The sequence below is a fragment of the Thalassophryne amazonica genome, chromosome 2 (assembly GCF_902500255.1).
Source record: "Thalassophryne amazonica chromosome 2, fThaAma1.1, whole genome shotgun sequence".
Taxonomy (NCBI): Eukaryota; Metazoa; Chordata; class Actinopteri; order Batrachoidiformes; family Batrachoididae; genus Thalassophryne; species Thalassophryne amazonica.
Genome location: NC_047104.1, coordinates 72,353,455 through 72,366,430, shown reverse-complemented (window position 1 = coordinate 72,366,430; position 12,976 = coordinate 72,353,455). Strand labels below are relative to the sequence as shown.

Here is a 12,976-nt window from a genome sequence, read left to right as displayed (position 1 = left end):
CAGCTAGAATTTTTTTTTTCAGCTGTGGGACTGTTATATTTTTGAAATTACACATCACAAAAGACTTGGAGATAATGCATGTGAAAGTAACAGTAAACAAACACTAAAAATAATTACAAAATAAAGCACATTAGCCGGGTGCTGATAATGCCTGGTTCATACGTCAATTTAATTATGACGATTTCTGACCTGATCTTCCCCTTCCGACAATCTTAAGGAAGCCCAGACTATCATGATGGCTCTAAAGATAATCTTATCACATATTCCTGTGTGGTGTGTTGAGTGCTTTAATCTGCCGGGGAGGACACCAGGACCATTCAGACCTCAACTCATGAATATTCAACATCAGTGCTGTGAAATGAAAATTGTGAAATCTGAGGAAAATTTGCAGAAACAGAAACCAAATTAATTTTGTATCTAATGATTTTAATTTTCAGCATCTCCTGGAAGAAAAAAAAATGTCAAATGAAGTGCATATTTAAATGATCCTAGATTCAACCTTTCATTTGACCTGTCAATGATCATGTTGAAATAACAGAATATGACATGGAAGTAGGACCTGGAATGATTTTCCTTTTAATTGTAAACCAAATTATACATTAACTCAGAACAATTAAACTACACGAAATTCATGAAGTCTGAAAAGACTTGTTACAGCATTTCAAAAACCACAGCTGAAGCTTGTAGAATATTTGGAAAATCATGGTAAAATATCAATAACATACCTTATAGTAAAAAAGTCACTTATATTCTTGTGTAAATTCCTGTAAATCCATTCACAGCCACAATGTTTTTTTTCCAATGAAAGAAAGTCTACATTAATAAATAGTCAACTCGTATTCTTGTGTAAATTCATGTAAATCCATTGTTACAACCCTGCTCAAGAGGTCGCAACAAAAGAGGGGAGACCACGGACCAGACCAAACGTTTTAACAATATTAGAAAAAAGGATTAAAAAGATAAGAAGTATGGCATCGGCTGCAGGGCCCGCTGGAACAGCCCTCGTGCTCACGGCAACAACAGAGGAGGAGCGCGGAAGTGGAGATACCGGCGTCCTGGAATCTCCGAGAGACTTTCACTTGCACACCTGTGCACAGCTTTGATAATCACCACCATAATCAATGTCTTAAAAGGGAGCACCTGTGCAAAGAACAAAGAGGAGGAGGAACGGCACAAAAGCCCCCCACATAACCCCCACATGGGTTGGTCCTGTGACACCATTCAAAGCCACAATGTCTTTTTTCCAATGAAAGAAAGTCTATATTAACTAAAAGTCACATAACCTTGTCTGAAATCCTGTTTGAATAGCACAATGTTTATTTTCCAGAGTAAAAAAAAAATTCTTACCATGTTCTTGATGGCAGAAGATGCAGTTCGCTTTTCCTGTTTCTTTTACATCACAGATGTGTTCATGAAGACAAACTTTAAATTCAAGCCAGCGTCAAGTCCATGGATTCTTGTCCCTATTAATCTTTTTCAAATTGTCTTTCTCGACATCTTGCCTCTGTCCGACGTCGCTCCATGACACAGACATGCCATAAGATTTTTTTTTTTTTTAAACTTGATGGCTCTTAATGTATGCAATGTCCACATGCTACGTTTAACTTAAAGAACAGCGTCTTGCATCAGGCATATAGCGTTGCTGTAGCAACCAACCAGTCCCACTTTATGACAACTGTCGTAACAGCCACGCTTTGAGTGAGGTATTTTTCTCCGTGGAACTCCGCGGATCCACGGACACTGATCTGTATCTGTTATAGAGTTCAGTGTCCATGGATTTATGAAACTTGAACGATGTCACAAAAAAATTATGATCTGCGATAGGCATTTTCAGCTGAGACATCAACAGCGATTTGAACCGCCGTCATAAGTCGCAGCATAACAACTGAGAGCATCCCCAATAACCAACAAAACCGGGCGGGCTAACCGGCAGAGTCTCTTTGTCAAGGTCCCTGAAGCAGCTGTGTGACGGACGGAGCATCGGCTGAAAGGAGACGACTCCAGCACCTGACCAACGGAGACCAATCTGCACAGCGCCTCCAAAGTAAGACCGGGCTACGATGTCAGATAAACAGAGTGGCTTTATTTAACTCTATCCAACATCATTAATCTTCTCTCACGTTAATAAATACCAAAGTAAATTCCCTGGTGATTAGGACAAATTTAACTCCTAAAACTCCCGCTACGAAACTAAATTATCTGAACGTCATATAATCATTGCTCATTGAATTTCATCATCATTAAATTGCTTACTGTGATATGTCCTGTTATTGAACTCCTGCCAGAGTTAAATAAATATCTTAAACGTGTGAAGTTGTCTGTGATTTTTGTATGGTTTTACAGAGGTCGTCGGATCTGTTCTGCAGAACTTACTCCTGAAGTTTTGAGATTGATTTTAATATTTCCTATCGACTGACCCTAAAATCAGTGATATTATAACCTTGCTATAATATCAGGCAGTGATAGGTGGTGCCCTTTTTCGAGGTAAAATTATCCACAAGTGATAATTTTAAACATCCTAAAACACATTTTATATTCTTCCTGGTTCTGCTACGGTCAATAGACACATTCAAAGATACTAGGTGCATTGCTGTAGGTTGCCTGTGCGCACACAAACCTTTTGTGATACCCAGATGTAAAAGATGAGACCCAAGCAGTTTTTGGCTATCCAGAGCTCAAAAATCCAGTTCATCGCTACAGGACATTTCTGCCACAGAAATTACAGATTACGCTTAAATCTGATAAATCTTTCGAAATAATTAGATTGTAGACATGCCTGGGTATAACTGTTGGAAAATCGGACACAAGGAAACAAAAAATGATCAACAAGAAAACAGGCCTCCCGAAACACAGATGGCTTCAAGGTGTCACACTTCACCCATTTCCACACAAAACTCATCAAGCTAAATTAAGATCTCAAAGAGTCATAACATGCTGGAACAGATAATGCAAGTACTACAAACAACTCACCATTGTGGACAACAGTTTTATGTCATTGGTATTCCCATTCTTGACCATCGTCTTCTTTCACCGGCAGGCCAAACTTGTCTGCTCTCCGCCAAATCTAACAGCTCCTGCTTTCTGTAATACCCTGGTTGAAGCGTTCCTATCTTTTAAATATTCTCTGATGCTTTTAATCGTTCATTTCTCAGCCATGGCATTACTTCGACTATCTAAACACAGATTCAAAATGCCGTTGCGACTTGTTGTGGACCGGCCAGGTGCATTGCTAGATTGGTGGTAGGGATGGGGCCAATCTGATCCAGTATCAGTATCAGGTTCCGATACCAATGCAATTTACAGAGCTGAAATTTCCAATTCAACCTGGAGAGATTTCTGATGCAGGAGCCACATCTGTGTGTGTGTGTTTTCTGCTGAAACGTCCTGCTGGCTGTTCTTCTAGCTGGCTTTAAAATGCGGAATGGATTTCCTGTGAAGTGCGTCTTAATGAGACGTGGAGTAATGAGACACGCCTCCGTTCAGGAAATCCATTCCACTTTTTAAAGCCAGCTAGCAAGTGAGCATTGAGGAACACTATCGCTGACCAATTTTTCATCACGTTTGCTGTATGGAAATATTTGACACTAGAAACTTAAACATTTGAAAAAGCAACACATTAAAGAGCACAAGGATTTTTTTTTCTTTTCGGGGCAAATAGACGAAAGTAGCCGGCAGGAACCACACCTGGCGTCATCCCAAAAACAAGGTAAACTTCCACCAGACAACGTGAAAGCTAAAGGGATAACTGAGAAGTTGCTCAACTTCATCATACTTGATGACCAACCATCAGAGGTATCAAATCCGGCTTTAGAAAGTAAAAACCCTCCCATGTGTTGTTTCTACCTGTGCACCTAAAACAGGTGATCTCAATAATTAGCTCATCCACCTGCCTGAAGAGCTGAACTAATTACAATCAGCTGGTTTATTGGGAAGATGGAACAAATATGTGGCTGGACTTTTACTTTCTGAAGCTGGATTTGGCACCTCTGTCAAACATGATCAGTCGTAGAAAACGAATGATTCCGCAGCCTGACTGAACACTTGCAGGCAAGATATACAGTGTCCTGCAAAAGTATTGGAACACTTGTTATTTCACACACTTTAGTTTGTTTATGCCATTTCAAATACAAAAAACCCACAAAAAAATTCTAAACTTATCTTCCTTAAACTCAAACTGAAAGCAAACCTCTACAACTTGATATAACTTAATTAAAAATATAAAAGCCAACATGATGGGTTGCATAAGCAATGGAACGCCTTGGTATAATACCCGTAAATAATCAGTTTTATTCCCAGTTTTCTTCAGACAAGTCAGGGGATAGATACATGAATATTTCTAGGTCACTGAATATGTCTTGGATTTTATTTACATGAATTATGAAGAAATACAAACAGTATGACACTCTATGGTAAATCTGCATTGACTAGATAGTTCTCAAAAACTGAGTGACTGCGCAAGAAGAAGAAGAGTGAGGAAAGACACCAAGACACCCAGACAACCCAGAAAAAGTTATAGGCTTCTCTGGCTGTGATTGGAGAAATTTTCCGTTTTGCATCACCAGTTATACAGCTTAATGATGGACTGAGTAGAGGAGGATTTTATTTCACCAAAACATCACATCTAGACATGCATCTCAGATGTACCTTCTGGCAAATTGTAGCTGAACTTTCAGATATTCTTTTTAAGAAAATCCTCCTCTATAGCACTTCATCATGAAGCTGTATAACTGGTGATACAAAATATCCTCATATAAAATCAACAATAATGATATTAATAATATGAAACCAAACAGAGCTCTGGTATAGTATCGGTATCGGCAGATATCCAAATTCAGGGACTGGATTGAAAGTGAAAAAAATGTGGATCGGTGTATCCCTAGTTGCACATAAGCGACCTACCGCAGCACCCCTAGCATCTTAGAATGCGGCTATTTGGGAAGCATGCACTACTGAGTCGTTTTGCTAAATCCATAATACCACAGAATTGTCTTGGGTCCTGGATGGCAAAGAAAAAAAAAAAAAAAAGAAAAAAAAAAAGAAGATTAAACCCACTCCAAAAGGCTGTTAAGGATACAGTCTTCGCGATGAACGAAGGCCTCTGCAATCTGCAAACAGAAAAAAGAAGACAATGAGAGGGAGCTTGAGAGCAAGAGTGAAAAGAGGAGAGCAAAAAATGGATTATACTTTTACAAATATTTTTGTACCTATGCAGAATAAGGGCAATACTGATCAAAACCTACATATCTGAGGCCAATTGTACAAGGTCTTGGCAATTTTGATTTATTGAACCTTCTAATTCATGGAGAAAAAAAATAAAATATATAAAATCAACAATAGACAAACACAAGAATATTAAAATGGTGACAATAAATCATTTACAATTGAGTTCTCAAAGCCGCCAGCGGCAGATAAAAATAAAGCGAACACTGTCAGCGACAGTGCAATGTGCAATCTACAATAAATACCTTCATCTGTTTCTCAGCACATTTTTCTCTATGAAAGAGTACAGTGCCACAGGGTTCAATTTAACACTGTCCCTCTATAGAAAATACAACAATGAATATAAAAACGGCATGCATTTTACATACCTCTAGCATACTGGGATGTGGAATCACTCCCGACATATGTGCGGGTTATCAACAATTCAATTCATTTTACTTATATAGCACCAAATCACAACACAGCTACCCCAAGGCACTTCACATGGGGTAAGGTCTAGCGTTACCAACCCCCTGAGCAACAGCCAACAGTGGTAAGGAAAAACTCCCTCTGGCATTTTTGAGGAAGAAACCTCAAGCAGACCAGACTCAAAGGAGTGACCCACTGCTTAGGCCATTCTAACAGTAACAAAGTTACACGCAGTTACAATAAAGCATGATAGTCAAGCCTGTTCAAGAGTAGTCCCATATCCCTGCAACCAACAGTGGCACTCCTGCCAACAAAGCCAATACACATGCATTGACACAAATATAGACTTTGATCTTCTACAAACAGTGTTTGAAGTTTGCATTTAGTAAGTCCAACTGTGTCATGAAGCAAAACTTCATATCACCTCACCAGCACAATGCAATCTTCAGTGGTACTAAAAATGATAGCTGGAAAGGAAAAAGGACAAAATGTCACATGACGACATTAAGCTCTTTCATTTGTGTCGAAAGTTGGGCTGCCACAAACGATTACTCTGATAATCAACTAGTCACCGATTATTTTTGCGATTAATCGACAAATCTGATCATACGTAAATTGTGTCTTAAAGCACCAGCATGCAGCTGCTGTTATATAACTATCATTAGCTTCAAGGTTGAAGTGTTTAAGGTACATGCCAACTAAAAATAAAGACAATTAAGATGATAGTTCATTCAACGTTTTCTTGGTAACAAAGTTGTCCATTGAAAAGGAACATTTTTTTTAGCACTGTAACATAGCATTATAAAACCTTAGCATTAGCACATTTGCTATTCAAACATGACATCGCTGATATAACATTACAGCAAACACATATGTGTGCTATGGCTAATTAAATTATCATTGTTGTTAACATTCACAGCTAAGTAAGTAGCTCACTATAGATGCTAATGTTAGAGGCTAACTACACAATTGGCTTAACGAGATGGCTCTCGCTTCATCAGAGTCAGCCACAACATGCTTCCTTCTCAGATGCTCCTACATTGTCGTCGTACTGCAGTGGAAGGCAAGTTCTGCCTTGCAGATTTTGCGCTGCACATTTTTCTCCTTAATTTGGTTCAAATGCTCCCAAAATTCTGAGCTTCATTGCCGGCAAGCCATGATACTGTTTGGGCATAACTATTTTCCGGTGACATAACAGCTGACCCAGATTACCGCTACTGTGCATGTGCATCAAGGACAGAAAGACAGCGGAAGAGACAGCAGCAGTTTTGAGAGAAAAACAAAGTTTTAAAAAATAAAATATTACATCAATTATTAAATTAGTTGGTGACTATTTTGATAGTCGACATAATTGTGACTAGTCGACTAATCGTGGCAGCCATAAAGGAAAGCCATTCAGTGGAAGCTTCGATAGTTGTGCTATACTAATGCGTTTGTCTTCTGGTAGCTCCAGGAGCTCATCATCATACTGACATCTACTGGTCAAATAATTTGTAGAACAATCCTATAATATTATGATTAAAACTAATTTCTTTTGGCTTCTCCAGCAAGTAATCATTATTGATTAGATATAGCACAACTCCAAGTCAACTGAGACTTAGTTTAATTAACTGCTGCAGTTTTTTCTCTGTATCTAATGAACGGGGCACTTTACATTTTTAAATAAAATACTTTGTGATGATTTTTCAATTGTTTTCATCTTCCTTAAGTAATCCGTAAAACAATGATGATAAATGTGTATGTACATGTGCCATTATCCAGATGCCTCTCAATGCCCCCTGGTCCTGTGTTGGGCTACCACCTCAGCCTAATTTCAAAGCAGGAAAAACCCTGGGCGATGCAGGTAAAAATTATATGATCTTTTGTTAATTCCAGGATAAGTACAGCTGGGGTTTAGTCACATCTGCATTTCAATATGTTCATTACAAAAACAAATTTATTTCCTGTCCATCACATCAGGAATACTGCATTGCATGGTGACTGCAGAAAATGGTGATACCACTTAAGGGCCTTTCACATTGAACGCTTCATAAGCTTCAGGCAACGCCTACCAACGCTTTAATGGATCCGACATGTGACGTCAGACACTTTGCTTCGGAAGCGGTAAGGGGGGGTGGAGATTGCTACGTCACACTCTGGCTGTTACCACAACCTGAAAAAGTTCAGCAATCGTCATCTTGAATTTGCGTTGCCTGAACCACAAAAAAGCTTTAAAAAACAGCAGTAGAACGATTCTCCCATTACCCTGCTGGGAGAAGCTTTTTTTCAGCTACTTTTTGGAGTGACGCTGACCGAGGGAGGAGTGATGACTTGGTGGGATATCGATCGAACCGTGACAGAGGGCCGACCCGCACAAAGAAGCCGGCCTCAGGCATCATCCCTGGGCAGACCGAGGCAGGCAGCTGGGGGGATGGAGCAAACCCACTCAGTCCGAAATCTCCCACTTTTTGGATATATGCGAAGTCCCAGTTTGCCCAACGGAGTTTAGTTCTGCAGCTTTATCGAGGTGAGAATAATGTAAAAATAAAACGTGACATTTACTGCACTGCTGTGAAAGTTTAATGATCGGCTAACGTTAGCTTAGCCTTTTAGCACAGTTGATCTGAGTGAACGCTTTCATTTGTAAATGGTTCAGTCTTTTTTTTATTTTTGCTAAATAAAGCTACAGCTTTTTTCAGACACCACAAAAGCTCAACTTTTTGGGGGGGGGGGGGGGGGTTTCCCCATCTCAACAAAAATATAAACGCAACACTTTTGGTTTTGCTCCCATTTTGTATGAGATGAACTCAAAGATCTAAAACTTTTTCCACATACACAATATCACCATTTCCCTCAAATATTGTTCACAAACCAGTCTAAATCTGTGATAGTGAGCACTTCTCCTTTGCTGAGATAATCCACCCCACCTCACAGGTGTACCATATCAAGATGCTGATTAGACACCATGATTAGTGCACAGGTGTGCCTTAGACTACCCACAATAAAAGGCCACTCTGAAAGGTGCAGTTTTATCACACAGCACAATGCCACAGATGTCACAAGATTTGAGGGAGCGTGCAATTGGCATGCTGACAGCAGGAATGTCAACCAGAGATGTTGCTCGTGTATTGAATGTTCATTTCTCTACCATAAGCCGTCTCCAAAGGCGTTTCAGAGAATTTGGCAGTACATCCAACCAGCCTCACAACCGCAGACCACGTGTAACCACACCAGCCCAGGACCTCCACATCCAGCATGTTCACCTCCAAGATCGTCTGAGACCAGCCACTCGGACAGCTGCTGAAACAATCGGTTTGCATAACCAAAGAATTTCTGCACAAACTGTCAGAAACCGTCTCAGGGAAGCTCATCTGCATGCTCGTCGTCCTCATCGGGGTCTCGACCTGACTCCAGTTCGTCGTCGCAACTTCACACAGCCATTGAAGAGGAGTGGACCAACATTCCACAGGCCACAATTGACAACCTGATCAACTCTATGCGAAGGAGATGTGTTGCACTGCATGAGGCAAATGGTGGTCACACCAGATACTGACTGGTATCCCCCCCCCCCCCCCCCCCCAATAAAACAAAACTGCACCTTTCAGAGTGGCCTTTTATTGTGGGCAGTCTAAGGCACACCTGTGCACTAATCATGGTGTCCTAATCAGCATCTTGATATGGCACACCTGTGAGGTGGGATGGATTATCTCAGCAAAGGAGAAGTGCTCACTATCACAGATTTAGACTGGTTTGTGAACAATATTTGAGGGAAATGGTGATATTGTGTATGTGGAAAAAGTTTTAGATCTTTGAGTTCATCTCATACAAAATGGGAGCAAAACCAAAAGTGTTGCGTTTATATTTTTGTTGAGTATATATATATATATATATATATATATATATATATATATATATATATATATATATATATAAACTGTTTAGTGTTTCTTTATAATTAAAGAAATATTTTTATTTGTCCCAATCAGGAACATTTGCTGTGCAGACAACCAAATTGATGAGCTGAACACCATGAAGTCCAGTCAAAAGAAAACATCTTTGTTCTTCAAAATAGGACAAAAGTGTCTTCAGCAACACCACCAGAGTTCAAAGTTGCAAAAGAGACCTTCATCTGGTCCCTCATATGCCTGCCATCAGGAACTGCAGTAGCTTTTCACTGGCTATACCGAATAGCAACCACTCTTCTAACAACACAACTTTGCCCTAACTGGCTCAAGGCTTCACTGATAATCATGATGTATGGTTTGTTGTTAGGGATGGAGCCGGTCCGATCCAATATTGGTATTGGGTTGCAATATCAAAGTAATTCACAGATCGGAAATTTACAATACAACCTGCGGAGTTTTCCCAATCCAGAGCCACGTCTGTGTGTTTCTGCTGAAACGTCTTGATGGCTACTGGCTATGGGGGGAAGGGGGTGGAGAAGGAGGAAGAGGTCCCTTCCGCACCTTCCAACCAGTACAATATGCAAGCATTAAGCTGACCAACTTTTCAACACAACATGTCCGCTAGTTGGAAATATTTTATACTAAGAACACTGCAAAGTAAGAAAACGTACAATATTTGCAAAGCTGCTGTACTAAGAGGCGGAAGCAACACACAATACAGCAAACTTAATCAGCACAAGGATTTTTTTTTAACCAGGACCAGAAACACAAAATAAGACAGGAGGAAGGCTATGACGATTTACCAGACTGCCAAAAAATATGAGTAAATTAAGTACGTTTTTTGGGGGGGGTTTTGTTGTGCCATTTTGGAAACGTGGGAATGCACTTTGTCCTAAAAATGGTTCAAAAGGACTCTAATGTACTCGGGACGGGTCTGTCATCTGGTGTTCAAGAGATGAAACTTCAGCCACTGACCCAACAATGACCCCGTTTTACATGTTTACACAAACATGTATAATTTATTTAGTTTTACATTTGCCCATGTTTCAGCATTTTAAAGAGCTAATTTCTTGGAGAGACAGTGAGTCAGACAGAGAGAGGGGGAGAGAGAGAGAGAGAGCGCTGTCTTTTCTTATTAAAGTCTCTGCTTTTTTCAAGACATTCCATTTCTCATCAATCACGATTTCAAATCTCGGCTTGCATCTTAGGTGTACATTCTGGCAAATTGCAGCTGAACTTTCAGATCTTTTTAAGAAAATCTTCCTCTATACCACTTCATCATGAAGCTGTATAACTGGGGATACACAATATCCTCAGAAAATCAACAATAATAATAATAATAATAATATTAACGCAAACAGAGCTCTGGTATCGGATCAGCACATATCCAAATTCAAGTATCAGGATTGGATTGGAAGGGAAAAAATGTGGATCAGTGCATCCCTACTTGGGCTATTTTACAATCAGGGTACATAACACATACATACATTTAGTTTGCCATACATGGATAACAACTACTGGTCTATCACCAGCAAAGGCCATTTGGTTTGATATCCCCATTTATTTACCAGCACAACTCTAATTATACCAGCTTTTACCAAAATATCTGTCATTTCCATGATGTCTAATTTTGATGGGCTGCCAGAACTATTATTTATTTAGTAGGTAACCACTAAATGGATTAATTTCCCTATCAAAGCCTTCTGTATAACAATCTAACTCCCAGGATTATTACTCAGTGGGGAAACAAATTGTAACAGGCATTCAAAAATAAAATGTCTGTCAAAAATGTCCTCTCCGGAAATAAGAGTGCAGTTCACACTCAAACATCAGTTATGTGAATAATTTTTTGTTTGAAAGATTTAAACACTATCTGTGATGCCACAAAAGGGTGTGTACCTAAGTCACTCAAATGTCTTTAATATTAGGGTGTAACTCTAATAGTAACTCGTACACAAACTGCCCCATGCTGTTGTTGCTAAATTTTGAACTTCTTGAAATTAGCGCCACACTCAGAGATGAGCCTTGTTAGCCGAATATTCTACCTCTAAGAGCCTCTCAGAGCCACTATTCTCTCACAATTGTTGAATACCTCCTCTGTACAAAATAAAATAAAATAAAAACATGCCGCGTGGCTCATTATTCATTTTTCATTATTTGGTGGAACCAGGGCTTTTCTGTGGTGAAGGGTGGAGTGAGGAGCCGGACAATCGCATAAGTGATGGTGATTGGCTAAACACAAATACAACCCCTGGCAAAAATTATGGAATCACCGGCCTCGGAGGATGTTCATTCAGTTGTTTAATTTTGTAGAAAAAAAGCAGATCACAGACATGACACAAAACTAAAGTCATTTCAAATGGCAACTTTCTGGCTTTAAGAAACACTATAAGAAATAAAGAAAAAAAATTGTGGCAGTCAGTAACGGTTACTTTTTTAGACCAAGCAGAGGGAAAAAAAAAATATGGACTCACTCATTCTGAGGAATAAATTATGGAATCACCCTGTAAATTTTCATCCCCAAAACTAACACCTGCATCAAATCAGATCTGCTCGTTAGTCTGCATCTAAAAAGGAGTGATCACACCTTGGAGAGCTGTTGCACCAAGTGGACTGACATGAATCATGGCTCCAACACGAGAGATGTCAATTGAAACAAAGGAGAGGATTATCAAACTCTTAAAAGAGGGTAAATCATCACGCAATGTTGCAAAAGATGGTGGTTGTTCACAGTCAGCTGTGTCTAAACTCTGGACCAAATACAAACAACATGGGAAGGTTGTTAAAGGCAAACATACTGGTAGACCAAGGAAGACGTCAAAGTGTCAAGACAGAAAACTTAAAGCATAAAAAAAACGCACAACAAAACAAATGAGGAACGAATGGGAGGAAACTGGAGTCAACGTCTGTGACCGAACTGCAAGAAACCGCCTAAAGGAAATGGGATTTACATACAGAAAAGCTAAACAAAAGCCATCATTAACACCTAAACAGAAAAAAACAAGGTTACAATGGGCTAAGGAAAAGCAATCGTGGACTGTGAATGACTGGCTGAAAGTCATATTCAGTGATGAATCTCGAATCTGCACTGGGCAAGGTGATGATGCTGGAACTTTTGTTTGGTGCCGTTCCAATGAGATTTATAAAGATGACTGCCTGAAGAGAACATGTAAATTTCCACAGTCATTGATGATATAGGGCTGCATGTCAGGTAAAGGCACTGGGGAGATGGCTGTCATTACATCATCAATAAATGCACAAGTTTACATTGATATTTTGGACACTTTTCTTATCCCATCAATTGAAAGGATGTTTAGGGATGATGAAATCATTTTTCAAGATGATAATGCATCTTGCCATAGAGCAAAAACTGTGAAAACATTCCTTGCAAAAAGACACACAGGGTCAATGTCATGGCCTGCAAATAGTCCGGATCTTAATCCAATTGAAAATCTTTGGTGGAA

At 39.5% G+C, this 12,976-nt stretch overlaps 1 protein-coding gene across 5 annotated transcripts in view; it reads right to left on the bottom strand.

Annotated features, from left to right (window-relative positions):
• The window catches only part of cnsta (consortin, connexin sorting protein a), an 85,064-nt gene that overhangs the window by 36,720 nt on the left and 35,368 nt on the right, over positions 1-12,976 (bottom strand). For all 5 annotated transcript variants that reach the window (XM_034187891.1, XM_034187881.1, XM_034187908.1 and 2 more), the window contains one exon: positions 5,075-5,105. In XM_034187891.1, coding sequence (XP_034043782.1) covers positions 5,075-5,105 — 31 coding nt within the window. The remainder of the gene's footprint in view (positions 1-5,074; positions 5,106-12,976) is intronic.